Genomic DNA, 18,886 nt, shown 5'->3' on the forward strand with positions numbered 1-18,886 from the left:
CTTGCCCCGCGGTCGCCGCCGCAGCCGGCCGACGAAGTGGCCGGCTGCCGCCATTTTATAATAAATCCGCTGTCGCTGTTAATGAACCTCTCTCCTTACTCCGGGGATAACTGGCGCATCACCTATTGAACCTATCTGTGACTCCGTGTTGGTGTGTCTCCGCAGTGAGGAGGAGCTACAGATGATCACCCAGTACTGCCTGGGCCTGTGGCCGGCCGGCTCCGACTGTACCGACACAGACGGCGAGTCAGCCGCTCCTGAGGAGCACCTACGAGCCGTGGTGCGCCACCTGGAGCAGGAGCGCAGCGCGCTCCAGGCCGAGTACCGCCGGCTGACGGCCGCCGCGCCGGTAGGAGTCAGCCTGGCCGCCGCCGAGGAGTCCCGGCCCAACACGCCCGATTGGTCCGAGGACGGGGATGATCAGCTGCGCGCGCAGGTGCAGCAGCTCGACAGAGACAACCGACAGCTGGGCCAGCAGCTCAGCCAGCTGCGCCGGCTCATCGAGGGGGTGAGCTCATTACAGGGAGGGGGGACGGAACGAATATAAGCAATCTTGGTTTGAGGTACTCCTCAGATCCTTGACGTCACTTATCTGTTGGGCATTGATGTAGATGTCGAGTTGTCTGTGGCTCATATCTAATTTTTGCCGCTGTCATGCACATTGCACATCTATAAGAATCTTGGTCATGCATAGGCGTTCTTTGTGTTGTAGTGTAGTTCGTAACTGTGTGCTGTGCCGGTCCCATGCACCATGTGATTGCTGTTTCGTGTGCCGTATTGGACTACAGCACATGCCTGTCTGTTGTGCTGTGATGCACATCCCCCTCGAGTGCCGGGACACCTAACACTCACCCTGTCTACCTCGCAGGGTGGCACGAACCTGGCACGCAGCAGCACGCTGCAGACGCGAGCCGTCACCGCCGCGTATCTGTCCAGTGAGGGACCCGAGCAGCAGCCCGCCAGCCCCGCAGGTCAGTGCTGAGCGGGTAGGAGCACATGACGGGGTTACGGGTGTCTGATACATTGGTAGCCACCTTGGAGATTTGAGCCGAGCAGCAGCCTGCCAGCCCGGCAGGTTAGTGATAGTGAGGCAAGGAGCTTTTGGGGCGGGTGTGTGATGTATTGGTGACCGTCAGATTTGACCCGAGCAGTAGCCTGCTATCCCAGCAGCTGCAGTTCAATGGGGGATAATGAGTGGTGAGCGGGCGGACGAGACAGGACAGGAGTGTGGCGGGAGGGTAGTAGTATATATTGCTAAGGAGGCCGATTGGATAGGACCAGTGTCTCCCGTGTTGTAAAGACTGCTAGAACGGGTTGGGCCAAGACGGTAGAGTCCAGGCCAGACTTTACCTCTAACCACTCCCCTCCCCCTGCTTACAGGGCGACTGAGCCGAGCCAAGCGTCTGGCCCTGTCCCTGGCCAGAAGGAACGGTCACACCGTGGAGATAGCGGCGTAACAGAGTCGCCCACCCGACCACATACGTCGCAAGAGCGTCAGTTGAGTGTCGCCGGACCGTCTCTAGACTGCGACTGACGCCGTAGGCTGAAGCGAGGCGGTACACTGTGGTTTTCTGTGTGGTGAGGCGGCCGAGCTGACAATTCTACTGAAGTGCTCCGTCGGGACAAACCAGACAGTGTGGTAACAGTGCTTCGAGTCTTGGCGAGACCCGGTTGGCTTGTGGAAGCAGTTGCATAATGGGCTTCACAGCAGGCCGCAGCCCAGCCAGCCCCCCGGACTAGGGAGAGTTTACCGTATATGCTTTCGGTCGCACGTGTAGTGATAGGAGCGCAATGCAAAGTGTGTTGTTGGGCTTAGACGATGTGCTGTGTAATAGCTGATATAATACCGACCTGGGTACGGGGTGACGCCGCCTGGGCCAACAGAGCTCCGATTAGGGGACCATGTGACTCGGGCGTCGGCGATCGCGGTAGTGGCGACCCAAGCCCCAGGACTCCAGATAGGCCAGCAAAATACCGTGAGTGGCTCTGTGCGTGATGTGCGAGGGACCGTGTGAAGCAAAATATCGTGATCAACGCTGTGCGAATCAATCCATAATGCTTTTCTAGTTACTAGGAATACCTTGATTAATAAATAGGTATTGGAACATTTACGTGCGACTTTTCGACCAGAGATGTTCATGTTTTTCTCACAGACAATGACAATACAAAAACAATGTAATTGTCATTGTCAGTGAGAAAAACAAAATGTCTGACTCTTCTAACAGATGTTCATGAAAGGGAAGGGTAAGAAGGAGTAAGGAGTAAAGACAGCCAGAGTTTTTCGAGATTATCCAGCGCCCAGCGTGGACACAGTAACGAACGAAGAATCTCTGTAACGGAGGAAGCCACGTTACGAAATGTGTGCATTCCAGAAACAAAGCAAACTCACATGATACAGTATTTGCCAACATTTCAACTCAACCCCAGCCAAGATTTCCTACATCAAAGGTGCCTCCGTTACACAAGGCAACATTTCCATTACAAATTTCAACAAACGTGTTGAACATTTTGGAATCAGAGTCAGAAAATTTTGGTCGTCAAAATTTTACATTCTGTAAATTTACAGAGTTGAATAAACGGTCAGAGTTAACGATACCTGCCTTGCATAAGTAAATATGCGAGTTCATTCAACATGACAGACAAATTGCGAAGTAACAGCGACACAAATTGCGTAAGTACAATCTATGGTCAGTGGGCACACTTTGGGAAAATTTGCCATCAGTGCCCCTTTTACCTCACAGGATTGTATGGCATGCTCTCAAGCACTTCCTGGAAAAATTAGGCGTTTTGCACGCATCACGGAAAATCGAATCCAACGATTGTCGCATAATTGTGGAACCCCTTTCCCGTTAACCACCCTGGAACCAGTTTCCTATGACCGTTTCCATTAGGGTACCGCCTCCATGACCGCTGATCACAGGCCATATGACGCTGTGTAATGGCCCGGTGTCTGACAGCACCGTCGTCTGGCCGGGACCGACTCGTGGGAGGACCTGAGCCGCGAGCTGCGCCACTCGCTCAACCGCTTCAGCTCGCCATCCTTCCTGCACTCGCCGCCCAGTCCGCCGGAGCAGGCGCCGCCGTCGCCGCCGCCGCCGCCGCGCCACCAGTCGGCTGTCGTGCTCGGCACGCCCTTCGGCCGAGACATCTGCGTCGGGCCCGACGACACGACCGCCGCGCCGCCGACGCCGCAGCTTCCCAACCCGCCGGCGGAGGCGCCCTGCGGCGGGCCGGAGTACGAGCACGACCGTCCCACCGCGCCGTACGACGCCTGGGACAAGGCGCTGCCCGCTCGGATCGAGGTGCGCTACATCCCCATGTCGCTGCAGTGGTTCCAGGGCCGCTTCCACGACCGGACGCAGATGGTGGGCAGCTTCAAGAAGGACTGCCGCTCGTGGCTGTGGAAGAACCGGCCGGCCGACTTCAAGGCGTTCACCGGCGATGTGGTCGAGTCGGCGACGGTGGTGGAGCTGACGCCGTCGGCCCATCTTCTGCCGTCCATCACCGAGCACCATCCCCCCAGCTATGTCTGTGACGCCGACCTCGATATACCCAGCGAGTGATAGAAAGGCGAGCTGGATATTACAGAGTGAGGAGGCAGGCGAGCTGGATAAAACGGCGAGTGCGATAGTTAGTGGTACCTCAGCAAGTGTCGAGTCGGCGGCCTGCATAGTGGATATCCTAGTGAGACAGCCAGTATCCCGGACAACCCCAGCGCGTCAGTCGGTGACCTGGACATCCTGCCCAGTGAGACACTGAGACAGGTGACTTGGACGTCCACTGCACGCTCATATGCGAGATCCATGTCAGAGGCACGCTAGCTGCTTTTCCTTCTGTCGCATAGAACTTGCTATTCATATTCTTTGTGACTTGTCTGATAACCAATGTATTTCAATCTTGTTATCGTACATCAACGTTGCATTCTTATTTCTTAATGAAGGTTGACTCAATCAGTTTGTAGTTTCATCCCATACATCCGTTATTAAAAAAGCCTACATAGGGTGACCCGAAATTGTTGGCACCCCATCTCCAAATCACAGCCAGTTCAGCCTGAACTGCCGCACTAAACATAGCTAATCCTTCACACGTTTATTACGCCGCTCCGTGATACATTACTCAAACGTAGAAAGCACAAACAGGCGCCCAAGTCAACACGGGCACAGCAACGGAATGGGCACGCCACGGTCTCGACAAACACCGTTGCGCAAGTGATGACACATTGATGGAGTGACGATGATATGATGCACACCCAGTGATGAATGGTAATGATCATGATGATGATGCTGCATATGAAATGGAACGATAACATCGGCAGTAGAAATCACGAAACGCTTCCGTGACAGCCCTTTTCATGTGGATCGATGGACAGAACGCTGAGGCTAACCCCGCCACATACCGTCGAAACATACCGTCAGTTGGGAAGGGCCCGGGACCCCAGTTAGATGCCGCTTGGAACGTGTTCTCAGAGCGCTAGCCATGGTTTCAGCACAAGAACTCAGTCTCAGCGTCCTCAGGTGTCGGGCCCCGGTCTAAACACGTTCTCTGTGTACCAGTCAGGCAGTATTCGGTAGCGCTCTGAGCGTCCCAGCGACTGGCAGGTGACGCGGCGCCGTCTCGGCTCGAACTCAAACCTCCACACCGCCCGCGGGTCGTCCCCAGTCACCTGTTCGGCGGCCCAGGCCAGGAAGGCGGCGGCGAAATTCATACACACCGACGGGGACCAAAAGTCCTGGGGACAGAGCCAGAGGTGGTGCAGCGTTAGAGAAGGACGAGATCGAGGCCGAACGATGAGACCGAAAAGCAGGCCGAGATATACAATATGCGTATGAGAAAGATCCCCCCCCCCCCCTCTGAATCTGTCAATCTCTCAAGAGCAGCACACAAAAATACATATGAACATAAATGGATGCCTAAGCTAGCATCACACGCAAAAAAAAAAACTTGCACGGTAACTACAAAACGACAAACGCGCATATAGCTTTTATCAAACTCCGCCTAGATAGACAAGAGATTTCACCTAGTCGACCACCCAACCACCACCCGTGTCGGCCTACCCACCATATGAACCACCCAAACAAGGCCGTATAAGAGCACGTCCCGACGACTCTGCCGAATGCAGCGGGACTGGGCCCGTTCTGACGGGACCTACGAGTCCCCTCACCTGCTGTTTGGGCAGCTGCTTGGTGAAAGGATCCTCACCTGTTCTTTGGGCAGCTGCTTGGTGCTGGTTCCTCACCTGTTCTTTGGGCAGCTGTTTGGTGGCGTAGGCGTGCAGCCGGTGGACCGTCCCGTCGTCGTCTCTGAATCCGACCACCACCCTCTCGATGCCGACCAGGAACGACTGCGCCCACCACTTGAGCATCTTGAACCTGGCGAACGGACGGTGCAGGGGCAAGGGACGTTAAAAAGGTTACGTCGACCTGATTAGTCTATGCATGACTCGAAAAGCTCAAATGACTCACATGACTCTCGAATAAACGTTTCACGAGCATTGTTGCTCATAGGACCTAATTCTTCTCTCGCGATAAAAGTGTTCGAGTCACCCCTTGAGTTGAATATTCTCTGAACAACACACACGTCGGCTTCAAAACCATTTAAACACGTGACAAACACGTGAAACACGTGAAAGACATCGTCCCTAGCAGCTCTGAACACTACAAAAAAGTGAACGACATAGCCTCTTCCTCTGTCAGCACTCAGTGTGACACATTTGGAGGCCTCACCTCTGGAGTGAGTTGCGCTGCCGGGGAGTCTCCACCTCCCGGGAGGTCTTCAGTTCGACAAACTGAGCCATCGACAGACCGTCACCAGCTGGGGACGGACGGTCGGCATCGTCAGATACACACTGTCAGATAGAAGCTGCATTGTTGCATGCATTACCTCCCCTCGCCCTCGTAACGCACAGACAGGCACAAGTCGCAGCGGACAGACTTTTTATACAGGGTTGGGCAGATAAATTGGGACAAAATACATATTTGCATTTAGAACGCCGTAGCTTAGAAATTTGTAAACATAGGCATTTCAAATTTGGATCACATATTGTCACACCAATTTTACACATTTATCACCAAATATGGTCACCGTGGTCCACCTGCATCAGTCCTTATTGGTGCCTGGACTGGCCGCACGCGCGGCGAGATCTTCCGTCTGAAATGGCTCGTAATTGTAGCCAACTGGCACTGCTGAGGCCCACTACAGTCACATGGAGACGTTCGTTAGACTCACCCGCAAAAACGCCCCAGCAACCGGAACTTGTGTGGGCTGAGGTTTAATGAGGAAGGGGGCATTTTCCCTTGGGTACAGTTTGCGGGATCCTCCGTTTCAGGAGATTTTGTATTTAATTTACTGTATGCCGGGGAGCTGACTCCTCGAAGAGCATCAATCCATGCAGGATGTTGCCTTCTTCCATCTTGTTGATTCAAACTGCCGGAATAATGGTTAGGTACTCTGTAATGGCGAACCCCCTCCCGATTCCGTAAAATAAGGGCGCCCCACGTGACCGTCAGAAGTCACCGAGTGGAATGCCATCACCGATGTCTGCTGCATGCTTTTTGAAACTAAGATCACGTCTTCGGGGCTGGTTGCGATGTTACATGGTGTTTGCGGTTGTTCATATGTTCGGTAATGGGGATACCATCGTCGAAAAAGACCTGCACGTGCTTGCTGGCTTCTCCAAGCCCTTCAAGAGGAAACAATCTTTTTAACGTCACAGCTGCTTCAATATCTATGTTAACAGGTTAATATGCATCAATGCACAAGAGTACATGTTTGAGGTGCTGGTATATCGCTTTCTCATGGCGCGGCTACCTTCGTTGTAAGCTCGCGCCCCTGTTTTCGCAAGGATCCTCTGATTTAACTAAGTTTTGCCTTTTAGCCCCCCTGGAAAACCGGGGGAGCGGCCGGTGTCAATGCAATAGGTATGTAAGGATGAGTGAATATCATCTCTTCCTCCAACGTTTACGTCTGTTCGATACACACCACTTTCAGCCATTTGATGGAGCATAGTTAGAGTATTGGCATGCATGTGCGCGCGGACTAAGGTGATAGTGGCTTGCTTAAGCCCACGTTCTGTGACCAGCCGACTCAAAATTACAACGCAGCCTGCATAACATGGAAAAGTATTCATTAGCCTATATTTATGTTCAAAAATTATCTTAATCGCTAAAAAAATAGTCGTTTTACAGGAAGTTGAAATTTGTCCCAATTTATCTGCCCAACCCTGTAGTCACTGTCAACACCGTTCATAAAGGTAGTCACGACTGACAACATTCATAGACGTTACAAAAAATTGCTTATACTGTGATCTAGGGCATTAGTGATAATGGGCCAGCAAAATCATGAGGCGTTTGACCGAGTGGACTTTCCCTTAGTTGGAACAGCCATGGTGTCTACTAATCCCACGCTCAGGCCACTGTCAGTGACTAAATTCTTATCATCGTCGGAACCCGAACCACGATGTGGACTGCCACCAGTCTACCATCAGTTCAGTCAGCTCACCGCTGTTCAGTCACCCACCTTCCCGGTGTGGGTCCACGCCGTCCACCTCCGCTCCGTACACCACCGAGTGGCGTCCCAGTCGTGAGCGCAGCACGCAGCAGAACTCGGCGCTCTCTACCGCCGGCGTGTGCGGGTCGGGCGCCGCACCGGGGCTGTCTGCCGGAACGGGGGCGAAGCAGTGCACACGGTCCGATCGGGTGGATGAATAGCAACAAAATAATCACGAAAGACTAGAATGATCGGGTGTGGTCGGACACATAGGCCGAATAATAGCTGAAATCGGTAAAATAACAACAAACTAATTTATCAGACAGACTAGAATGACCAGCTCAGGTCGGACACATAGGTCGCTTAGTAGCAAAATTCGGTAAATCGGTGTTGTACTGACTCACCTGACATCATGTACTGCTCAAACTTGTAGCCCCAACTGGACATGGCTTTTTGTCGCGGCGTCTCTCGCTGTCTGTCGGCGATCTTCTGCTCCGTGTCGAACGCACACAGGTAGATGGTGCCCCTGTGGGTGGCCAGAGTGGCGCACAGGTTACACAGCAGGTAACACTATCAGAGATACCGGGGCAGGACAGGGCTATATGTCAACTGCCGGGCGCTGCATTCACACACTGTTGGCCGAGTCACGACTCACCTCCATTTGGTAGCGCAGATGATCCACGGCTCTCGGTTCTCGTACGGAGTCGCCATCAGCTTGGTGATGAGGCCCCGGTAGCAGACAAAGTCGGTCGACAGGCTGAAACATCCAGTGTGTTATGGAGACTGGCACAGACCACCGTAACTTGGGTAACGACAGACGACGGAGGCGGGCGACGGGTGCAAAAAAAAACAGACGTCCGACATTTCAGGAAGGCTAGCGACCTGTGGTCGTATTCACAATCACGGGTTAAGGGCAGGGTTAAGGGCAGGAGTAACGGGCAACGGGTTATTTTTATGGCTGTATTCACAATTGAAGTTTACCTCTGATGGTCGCCCGGCGCCACGCAGACGGCGCCACGCAGGCCAGGTGCCGTCTGCGTGGCGCCGGGCGACCATCAGGGGTAAACCTCGACTGTGAATATGTAGGGCCACAAAAATAACCCGTTACCCGTTACTCCTATCCCTACCCTTAGCCTGTGGTTGTGAATACGGCCACTGAGGTCACGCGCACCTCTAATTGTCATACTGGCCGGAACGTCTTACAACGACTGTCCCTGGTCTGTACACTGGCATTGGCAACAAACGCTTTACGAGGCTAGTAATAATATGGCCCACCTGCTAAATGACGCTTTTCTGTCTTGCAACTTGAATTTTTCTTGATTTTTCAAAATCCACTTCAAAAGATTATCTAATCTTTCATCCAGCTGTGAGTCATCTTTTCTAACTGCTCGGTCCAATAGTAAGTTTAGATCAAAGTGAACATCGACGCTTTGGCCATCATCCAAAGGTCTTTTCAAAGGCCAACTAATATACTTCTTTTGACAGCTGCTGTGGTGAAAGTCTCGCTTCTCATCCAAAGAAAACTCACCAACTTTTGTTGGTTGGCGGAAAAAAGGAAAGTGGCCATCATATTTTTCTCCCGATGTCGGTAGACAGGATTCCATCGCTGTCAATGCGTAACAACTTTCACTATTGAACTTGAATTATTTTCCACACGACAAACTACAAAGAAGCGTTCCTCGCAAAAAATATTCTTGAATAGTAGGTGGCATAACAATGCGATATCATCAATTAATTTACGTTAGATCAACTGTATCTTTTTGTCTTCCACAAATGATTGGCCACTTTCAAGCACCGTTCACATTTCTATCACATTCTATCACACTTCTGAAACACAGAAGAATAAAAGAAATCAAACATCGTTACATCAGATGCACAGCTTCAAGACGCGAATTTGGGCTTCAAAAGGAATAGGGGCTTGACGCCTTTCACTTCAATTAGGAAAAATGAGAGTCAAAATGGTCAACGCTCTCACTACCCTCAGCATTTTTCGAAACATCGAAATCTCTATCATTAACCCTCGCCTGTATGCAGCGCTTCCCAGCGTCTAATTTAGGGGGGGGGGGGGTCGGTTGAACCTCCTGCCGTTCGGCCCCTGATCGAGCTAGAGCTTCGCGGAAAAAAACGAGCGTGTTGCTCGTGACTAGAGATGGCCGATGGTACCCAACTTTTACGTCATAGGTCATTGGTGGACCTTCCAGGTCAGGTCAATGACGCAAAAGTCGGGAAAATCGGGACCTGTTAGAACATCGTAAAGTGAGGTTGCGTTAGAGGTTTTCGGGGTGCTGATCACGAATTTCATTAATCACAGATGATGTCTTCATGCTTTTGGGCCAGGTCGTGTCAGGTCGTGTCAGGTCAATTAGTAGGCGTCCTGCCGGCTATTCATAGTAGGTGTCAACCACCATGCTAGCCTAGGCTACTGACTCACCTAGAGGCGATGCTGGCGTCTGACGGCATCCAAGAAGGCGGCCCAGGCGTCCTCCTTGTGGCGTTCTCGCCACATGAACTCGTCCAGAAAGCTGGGGATCAAGTTGGCGTTAGTGACGTGTCGGTAGCGAAGAAACGCCTTCAGCCGACTGAAGTACCCAGCGATGTGGTTGGCATGGACTCCCTGCTCGGCTCCCAGTTTCTGCGACAGTTTCTGACTGTGCAGTGGTCGAGAACCCCTGGCTGGTGAGACACGTGTAGGTCTCCAGCTTGTCGGTGATGACCGTTGATCCAGGCTGTACGTGTTTAGTGATCTTTGGTATGATGGCTTTGTGCTCACGGTTCGCGATCGAGCACACCAACCCGATCTTTTGCTCCATATCATAGATGCCGAGTATCCAGATCTTCACACTGGACTCGCTCTTGCCTATGGTCAAGGCGGTTTCGTCCACAGCGACGATTTGGCCAGGGCCGCCAAATTTCACATTGTGTGAAATGTGAAATTGTGTGAAGTGTTATCCATGGATGTGCCTCTGAGCACATCCATGGATAACACTTCTCGGCAAGATTGGATCCAGTCAACCATAGTGACGATGGAAGGTGTGTGCATCAGCATTGTGATCGCCTTTAGATTCGCTTCAGCGGCAACGTACAAAAAGGCAAGCTTGAGTATCGTCATTGGATGCAGACGGCTATTCAGGAAGAAACTTGCTGATGTAATGCTGTTCGTTTTTCTGCATCGTCTGCAGCGCCAAGCCTTACAAAATAACGAATCTCTTCCGAAAGGCGATTCCACCATCGGTGTTCTGCAGCATCTCCTCTCCTACCTTTCCTTAGCAACAGGCGGTTATTTCTCAAAAGTTGGAGAAGGTCATCCCCTGTGCAATCCATCCTCACAAGATCTTCAGATGTGGTAATTTGATCCAACTCCATTTCAGCATCACCTGAGGTATCAATGAGGCAGGTGTCACTAACAGTGTTCTGTTGCCTTCACGCAAGTGAAGTGTACTACTGGATTAGGCTCATATGCATTAGGCATTTGTATGACATTAGCCACAATGCTCTGACATGTTGAATACACCACTGATTTTTTTCTCAAAACTTATCTTATCTAACCTAACCAAACCTGACCTTACCCTACTAAAATAGCTGACCTGGCCTGACCTACCTACCTAATTACCTAACTTAGTTTAAAGGGACTATCCCACCTTCTAAAATGTTGTTAAAACCAGTTAAATTGTGCCCGACTTTATTCGCCTCGTGACTCAGAAGTGGCTGACATCTGGTGGCCGTTTCCTGAACTACTATAGGTAGGATCCGGCGGCCGCTCCGCACGCAGACCGGCCGGTCTAATCTTACGAGACCTCGGATTTCGAATACTTTTTCTTTCAAAATTGGAATGCAATGCACATAATTCGACGACAAATTCCTCATAGATCACGAATAATGATTCTCATAGCCCATCATACATCCTTTCACAGTCAAAAGTGCCCTGAACAAAGCGTCCCGTGGCACTTCGTAAGCAGTATTGGTGATCACAACCAATGTTAGGGCGGTAAGGGCGGCCGATAAGGATATTGCAATCCGCCGAAAGAGCAAGGTTCCGGGCACATTGTCTGAACCCTCGCCGTAACGGTTTTCTACGTAGGTAGGTACCGCCCGATGATTTGGAACCGCCCTGAGATCTTAAGAGCATTCATATGCCGGCATAAGACATTCACCTTTTATAGCCCGTCACAGGCCGACGTCGGGCCCTCAGAAATAGGCATGGAGTTCTCGGAAACCTGCATAAGGTCCTCATTGACTACCGTCGGAACTTAAGGATCTGCGATGGGCCCCAAAACGCCACCGTGGAGCCCTCAAAGACCTGTAGATTGTAGCCTTCAGAAACCAGCGTGGACGCTCGGGTGCCGATGTAGAATGATCAGGGATTGGTGCGAGCCAACGGTGAGTTCAGTGCGGGTTCGCTCAACCTTTCAAATGACCTGCTGACCAGTGGGATGGAATGGAACAGACTTACAAAACCAGCTGCTCGAACGGCGCCCCAGAAGGCGAAGGGACATGTTCATTTCACATTGCTTTTTGCTAATGATATCTGCATGTCAGGGCCAAAAGGCAGTAGCTACTAGCCTGAGCACTGAGCAGGGAATGAGGGATGTATTCGGTTCAGAAGGGGCTGATTCTGCTCCCAATGATAGGGGGTTGGATATGTTATCTGTGTAATTCAAACTCAGTTCTGAGTTATCACTTCAGATTCATAAGGCTTCAGAGGGCGGAGCCTTATGACCACTGACACCAAAAATTTGTGACTTTTACCTTCTTCCATTCAGTTATCAGTTACATATGTGAAAGATAAATGGCCCTGGCAATGAAAATAACTTTAAGGGTACCCCATAAGGGTACCCCAGGCTTGTTGAAGGGAAGGTATGAATGAACACCCGAGGACATCAGATTGCTTCCCTCTCCCAGGTAGTATTCTCACACCATTGATCATATGAATTATGATGTTGATATAGTTCAGGAAACAAAAGAGATATATGTGCAAATTCAGGCCACCTGTGAACGTATCATTGATTACAATGCCTCTAATGCCACCAACACTGCACCAACTTCTAAAGCACTGAGCAGAGGTTGTAACTAATAAAGCAGACCATTTGTCAATTCAATGCTGAGCAAGGGGGTGACTGAGGTGAGGTGCAATGAGCTAAATATGTTCTGTGCTCTGCTGGACACATGTGCAGAACACATGTAGCAGAACACATGTAGCATATTGTGCTGCACCACACATGCCAGCAACAGACTTAATTTTAGGTCTAATCTCTTCAGCTACCTCCTTGAAACAAGCAGCCCTCTCAGCAGTGAGCAGCAAGTGGGTTTTGAGGGTTGGCAGCAAGACTCCTCAGTTCCTTCCTCCCAGGGCTGCAGCCTGCTGCTGGAAGCTGCCTCAGAAACCCTAGCATAGTGGAACAGCTGCTGTTAGCAGTGGAATCGGGTTGGCAGCCATCACTTCTGACTTCCGATTTCGGTCAAATGCCACTAGGTTGTAGTCTGAGTCCTGTCTTTTGTACTTGTGTGGTCATGTCATTGTCATACCATGCTATTTCTACAACATGAAAGATTGCATATGCACCTTATTGCCTGAAATATATCCATTCTAATAATGGAAACAAGATCATTTAACGAATTGCCATGCGCCTTTGTAAGCTGCTTCAGACTGAGACTCAAAGTCAAAGGTCATGGCGATTTCTGCAGCCAAATGCTGTATGATATTCACTAGCGATAGCAGGGTAATTTACTCCAAAGGTCAAAAACCCAAAACGTTACATAAAAGGAATCAAAATCGATAATAATCAGCTTCCCCCAACCCCAATTTCCTCTGAAGCTGATACAGAAATACACGTTTACCGGTATTCGTAACTCGTGCGCCACATTCGCTATCCTATCTATATGGTTCTACGGTGCTGCCACCTAGCGAGGTGTCACGAGGCGAATAGATTGGATGACCAGGAACACGGTTCTGGCATTTATTTTTCATTAAACATCTTAGGCTTCCCATATTCCAAACACAAACTTTCAAATATGTGACGTCACAGCCCAAAATTACCTCCTTCCCCAGGCAGTGTCCTGAAATTGATTTTTCGGAGAGTGTGATTGAAGCCGCGAGGACGTCGCTATTTCAAATGGACGTCGATATCGGTGCGGAGCCTAAGCCACTGAAGATCCCTTACCTAAATCTCTTAAAATTAGCGATTTTAACTGGCAATATTGATTAATACCACCTCAAGGCACCTCAATTGATCATATATAGACACAAAGTAATGCCAGTTTACCCCTAGTAAAATACAAAATTCAAGCATTCACCACAAACACCAAAGCAACACTTTGAAGATGTCTAGTTCTTGTCCATGATCATACACAACAGTCAACAACAAATATGCTTCAACAAAAATCAGCCCAAGAGCCAGCGGCTATCACTAAATATTGACGTCATAAGAGGGATATCATATCGAGCAAGAGGACTGATGTAAAAAACAGACGTCCAAACAAAGAGGTGGAAAACAGTTCGGAAAATTAATTTCCATAGCATCCTGTTATGAAATTCAATTAAGAAAACTCCAAGGTGTACGCTGAATTTTTCTTGGCTGGAAAAAAATGTGAAATCATTGTGCACTTTTCAGTTTTTTACCGACGTCGATTAAATGGGAATAACAAGGTCAATCGACGTCCCCAACATTGCGTGCATTTTTAAGCCAAGGACGACATACTTGAATTAATACTGTTGAAATTCAGTAACTTTATTTTAATTCAAACAGATGAACATTAAACTTTTTCCCCAAACACTATCAACATATGCAAAATTAACTACATTTGAAGGGCATGTTCAAGGGGCAGCGCTAGCCCGTTACTGTGACCTTCTGAGGGGAAAAAATAATTAAATATGTTACAGTAATATGATACAAAAGGTATGTTGCGTGCTTATAGATAAATGTCCAAGTAATATATTCGCATAATTAATATTTATCTATACACTGCACAGTTACTAAAACTGAAAAGTGGAAAACGACGTCCTCAGATCCCTCTATTCCGACATCTTTTCTCCTTCATATGGCAGCATTACCTTCACATGGTAAAGGAAAAAACCTATCCATATCCGACGCACAGAAAACGAAAATAAAATAAAACCGCGTTGTTTACTGTTGCGGCAGTTGGCCAGGAAAGGGGAGTTGAGTGTAAGAGTGGGTTTGTGAGGACTTAGGATATATTTATTGTCATTTTGCATAGCCGTGTTTTTAGGCTACAGAGGTGATATTTCTTTTCGATAGTTTGCTTTTGGTGTTCGATATACCTATCGACTTTTATCTCTCAGGGACGTCGTTTGGCTTTCCGGGACGTCACAAAGAGAATCTGTTAGGTGTGGGTTTCCACCCAAATTCACGAAAATCAGGACACTGTCCCCAGGCCACATTACTGTCATCAAGGCCCTAAATACAGGTTGCACGGGACTAATTTCTACTAAACCTACCAGAATATAGTTTCACGGTTGGATATTTAAATAAGTAATCAATCAAAACTTCTTCATTATTATCTCGTAATCATTTACAATCAATTTTATAAATATACTTTTAATTTTCTTACCATTTACGGGCAAAATAACTTTCTAGTATTGGGTCAACATAGTGGTGTAGCAGTAGGAACCATATCTGGCAAAACCCCAATGCCTACATACAGCAGAAAAGCAGCCACCAGGTGTCGCCACAGTCGCCCCACAGATGTCGCGCGCGTCGCTTATCGCCGCACTACCGATTTCCATAAGGACGCATATGTACGGATATGTAAGGGAAAGTCGCCCTTAAGGATTACGCTTACATCCTTTGCTTATAAGGTCGATGTTTGGAAATTGGGAGGGGCTCGGCTATTTTCGACCACGGATATGGCTTTATCACATGATGAGGAACATGCTGATAAGCGTTTAATGTGTCATAACAGCACCCAAGTATTTTTTATCATTTTTCAAAAATAGCCGTTCTGCCGTATCTTTCAGTGCAAGGTGCCGTCGGTCATCCCCGACGTTACGTCACTCCGGGGATTGCCAGATTTTCCTACTAGACTTCGACGCCCCCTGACTGTCATAAAGCTGATTCTTTTTACTCTGTAGGCACCACAACAAAGTTCAGACCAAGTTTTAAGCGACTTTTCAACGAACAAACCCATTTAAATCAGAATGACTAAACGAGGTGACGTCACACTAACGGTCGCTCCATGTTGAAGATATGGCCTTGCGCAAGGCCCATTTTCAAATGAAGGGAACGAATTTCTTCAACACCAAGAGGCCGCGGGGGTTGCAACCTAGATAGATAGTGGTTTCTGAACCTCGCCGCAAACTTGGCTATCTCAACTCAAACCCCATGTTAAAGGTGGGATAGTCCCTTTAATATCGAATTTGCGGTGGCCGACACGAAAATAACACGAGTAGCGAAGTTCGGGATTTTTAGGAGTCGATTGGAGTTCTTTTTAGTTCCATTTCCGTATACGGACTACGGAGAGTCAGTAATTTTGACTCGGAAGATGACGAGTCCCGCCACAATACTCTTGATGTCCGATGACCCCATCGGGAAGGTAGTGAGTAGTGACGCACATGGGAGAGACCGATGACTGATGAGCAAACCCATACTCCTGCGGCGAGCTCCGATACATGGGCTTCCTGGTCAGTGGTCAACCACCCGTAGGGGGGGGGGGCGTTTCGGCCCCCCTAAGATCTCGGAAATTTACCGACCTATTTCCAAAATTCAAACGGCGTTCGATAGCCTCACCGAGAAACCACCTTGTGACCAAATTTCATTGACCTAGGTCAAACTGATGACGTCACAGGTCAGGTCAAAGGTCGGATTTTCACCGTTCACAGGCATTTCAAGAAATGTGTTGTGAAATCGAGTAAATTGGTAAGTTATTGAAAACCATCGATGGTACATTGTTCGTCAAACACATACTTTGCTATCTATGTAGGGTAGCCTGGGGCAAGACGCCCCAGATAATTTATTTTGCTACATAACTTTAGTCCTACATCACCTGCAAGGCCAAATTTGTGCTCAATGCGTTCTTTGGACATTTTACTTTAAATTCCACCCCTCAAATTCATTCACTTATGATCGAACTCCCAGCTATGAAGTGATTTGTGAAGCAACTGCAAATGGGGCATTTTGCCCCAACCCCAGGGCAAAGCGCCCCACGGCCCGGGGCAAGAAGCCCCAGACTCTAGATTAAAGATTAAACATGCTAGTTGACCAAATCTTATATGAGAGGTCCGTTAGACCTTGGGAGGCACGGCACTGAAGTTAGCACCTTCCATCCTATCAGGTGTTCAGCTATGACACTATTGTATGAGCAGGTTTTTCACCTGCCTCATAAGGCCAAATAATAAATTATTGCCATGCAACTGTCAACGAAATACTTTCTTTGCCATCCGGTTGCTGAGAAAACTACACATAAATGCATAGAAACTTACTGTTTGCCAGCTACCGAACATTAGGAAGTAGGTAGTACGAACAACACATGAGGCAAAACGCCCCATGGGGCTTTTTGCCCCGCGACCTACTGGGGCGTTTTACCCCATCACGTAGTTCAGTCAGAAAACAACGCCTTGCACTCAAGCAAGACATAATTTAACACGAACCAACCCGGCATTATAAGCGTTAGATAATAGTTGTTCAAAATACATAAAAGTCGTTAACCTGATGTGGACCATAAAAGAACGCCATGATGCATAACCTGACAACAAAACATAAAAATCACTCCAAAAACACATTTTTGGCTATATCTCCCTAAGGAGTCATCACAATTTCTTTCCAGTCTGGTCATATAATGATCATATAGTGCACGTTTTATAGAAGAGAGAATATTTCCCCAGATCCTTGCCAGTTCAGAGAAACATCGGTGAGGCGTGTTACCTCGGCGGGGCGACTTGCCCCGGTCTACCCTACTATTGCATTATCAAACACTTACTATTGCTATATGTCACAATATGAAAGTGTCGTGTGATAAATGTTTATGGTCCATTTTACATGACAAATGCGATTATGTGGGTCAGGCAGCCTTTGAGGCCAGCTTAGGTCACGTTTTGGAGGTCAGGTCAAGGTTGGGTCAAATTAGGTCAAATTTCAAAGTTGATATTTTTGCATAAAAGGGCTATCGATTCGATGCAGCTCGTCACGGGGAGTCTAATGGTGGTCTTTGTTTTGCCCTAGGTGGTCTAGAATTGCGAAAAATTAAGTTTGAAAATTTGACGTCACCATTTTTGAAGTTTTTTTTTCGCTATAACTTGGCCAAAAAACGAGATATCGATCTGAAATTTGGTATGTAAATAGAAGACGGTGGGTACTATCACATATATTCCGGTTTTTTTCGAAATGCCAAAAACTTTTTGTATTTTTTGGCTAATATATCAAAAAAATGTTTTTTTTTATTTTTTGGGGTCAAAAATCAAAAAATTCAAAAATCCGAGATAGCAGTTTTGTAGCCCTGGCAATTCTACACCTTTTATGTCTTGATCATTTTTCTGTATCTTCAACGCTGTACGCCTGACAGCTCTTCTCGCGAAGGTCTTTTTTCGGTCGAAATTGGCAGAACATGACGTGATTCTGACGTCATTTGTGGCCATCCTATCAAAGCCTCTGGAAAAATTTTGGTCACAATGTGTAAAATTGATGCCCAGAGGGGTCCTCAAAGTTTGGTGGCGATATCTCCAGCCATTTAAGAGATATCGACGGAAAAGGACGGGGGGCCATTTCGCCCCCCCTATGGGGTGCGGGTTAAAGTGACCATCCATCATTTTCATCAAATTGATACCGGCCAGCTCAATCTCGATCTAAAGGGGTGTCCCTCATGTGCCCAAGGTTATGGTGCCCTTATCAAATGCCCTTAGGGAAGTCGCAGAAAGACTACTTATACTTAAACTTATACTTATAAATCACAGAATTTAGAAAGGCCACTTGGCCTCTGGGATCCAGACTTGTCGAGCTGTTTGTCTGTATTGTGTGATGCTTCAGTTGTATGGGTGAGTCATGTGCATGAAGCGTGCCTGGTGACTGTCGAGCCTGGCCTTGAATGAGTCGACTGAAGGCGCATCAACAACAGTCAATGGCAGCAAATTCCAGTCGTGCACGACTCTCACGCCGAACGCGTTTCATCTGACTCTGGAGTTGGTCCTGGACTTGGAAAGCTTGGTAAAACTTCAGTTTTTTACATTAAAGAAACACAATTTTGATGATCATTTCTCCTTCTCGATGGCCAATTACATCAAAAACAGTTTCAAAACACTTAACTTCGCACCACTTACCGAAATATAATAAAGAAATCACCCCACCTTTGATGCGCTAGCCGCTACGCACACACTGCAGAGAGCATATTTACGTCTGGACAACGAGTTGCGTTGGAGAGGCCGGAAATAGTGGCGATTTCAGGACCGCAAGAATGG

At 48.4% G+C, this 18,886-nt stretch overlaps 3 protein-coding genes across 13 annotated transcripts in view; 2 read left to right on the forward strand and 1 right to left on the reverse strand.

Annotated features, from left to right (window-relative positions):
• The window catches only part of LOC122378846 (dystrophin-like), a 34,363-nt gene extending 32,252 nt beyond the window's left edge, over positions 1-2,111 (forward strand). For both annotated transcript variants that reach the window (XM_043360404.1, XM_043360414.1), the window contains 3 exons: positions 166-508; positions 869-971; positions 1,381-2,111. In XM_043360404.1, coding sequence (XP_043216339.1) covers positions 166-508; positions 869-971; positions 1,381-1,457 — 523 coding nt within the window. In that variant the 3' untranslated portion in view covers positions 1,458-2,111. The remainder of the gene's footprint in view (positions 1-165; positions 509-868; positions 972-1,380) is intronic.
• A 273-nt stretch (positions 2,112-2,384) lies between these two features.
• Positions 2,385-3,953, forward strand: LOC122378887. Of its 2 annotated transcripts, XR_006256099.1 has the most exons (3): positions 2,385-2,671; positions 2,958-3,763; positions 3,833-3,953. XR_006256099.1 is itself a non-coding variant. In XM_043360522.1 (2 exons), exons 1-2 carry the CDS (start codon positions 2,633-2,635, stop codon positions 3,561-3,563), a joined length of 645 nt encoding a protein of 214 aa, XP_043216457.1. In that variant the 5' UTR covers positions 2,443-2,632; the 3' UTR covers positions 3,564-3,953. The 2 variants fall into 2 exon arrangements, 1 of the variants encoding a protein (XP_043216457.1); XM_043360522.1 differs by having other exon boundaries at positions 2,443-2,671; positions 2,958-3,953.
• LOC122378853 (decapping and exoribonuclease protein-like) lies at positions 2,785-18,821 on the reverse strand. Of its 9 annotated transcripts, none has more exons than XM_043360486.1 (9): positions 18,749-18,821; positions 9,917-10,007; positions 8,761-9,312; positions 8,141-8,242; positions 7,890-8,011; positions 7,516-7,653; positions 5,724-5,811; positions 5,237-5,369; positions 2,785-4,729 (listed from the first exon to the last, which is right to left on the reverse strand). In XM_043360486.1, the coding sequence occupies exons 3-9, from the start codon at positions 9,087-9,089 to the stop codon at positions 4,511-4,513; spliced, it is 1,131 nt and encodes a 376-aa protein (XP_043216421.1). In that variant the 5' UTR covers positions 9,090-9,312; positions 9,917-10,007; positions 18,749-18,821; the 3' UTR covers positions 2,785-4,510. The 9 variants fall into 9 exon arrangements, with proteins under 9 accessions (XP_043216421.1, XP_043216394.1, XP_043216429.1 ...); XM_043360459.1 differs by lacking the exon at positions 18,749-18,821 and adding an exon at positions 14,451-14,467; XM_043360494.1 differs by lacking the exon at positions 18,749-18,821 and adding an exon at positions 14,282-14,324.
• Between the last annotated feature and the right edge of the window lie 65 nt (positions 18,822-18,886).

This window comes from Amphibalanus amphitrite, unplaced genomic scaffold (genome assembly GCF_019059575.1).
Source record: "Amphibalanus amphitrite isolate SeventyFive unplaced genomic scaffold, NRLGWU_Aamphi_draft 000007F_arrow, whole genome shotgun sequence".
NCBI lineage: Eukaryota > Metazoa > Arthropoda > Thecostraca > Balanomorpha > Balanidae > Amphibalanus > Amphibalanus amphitrite.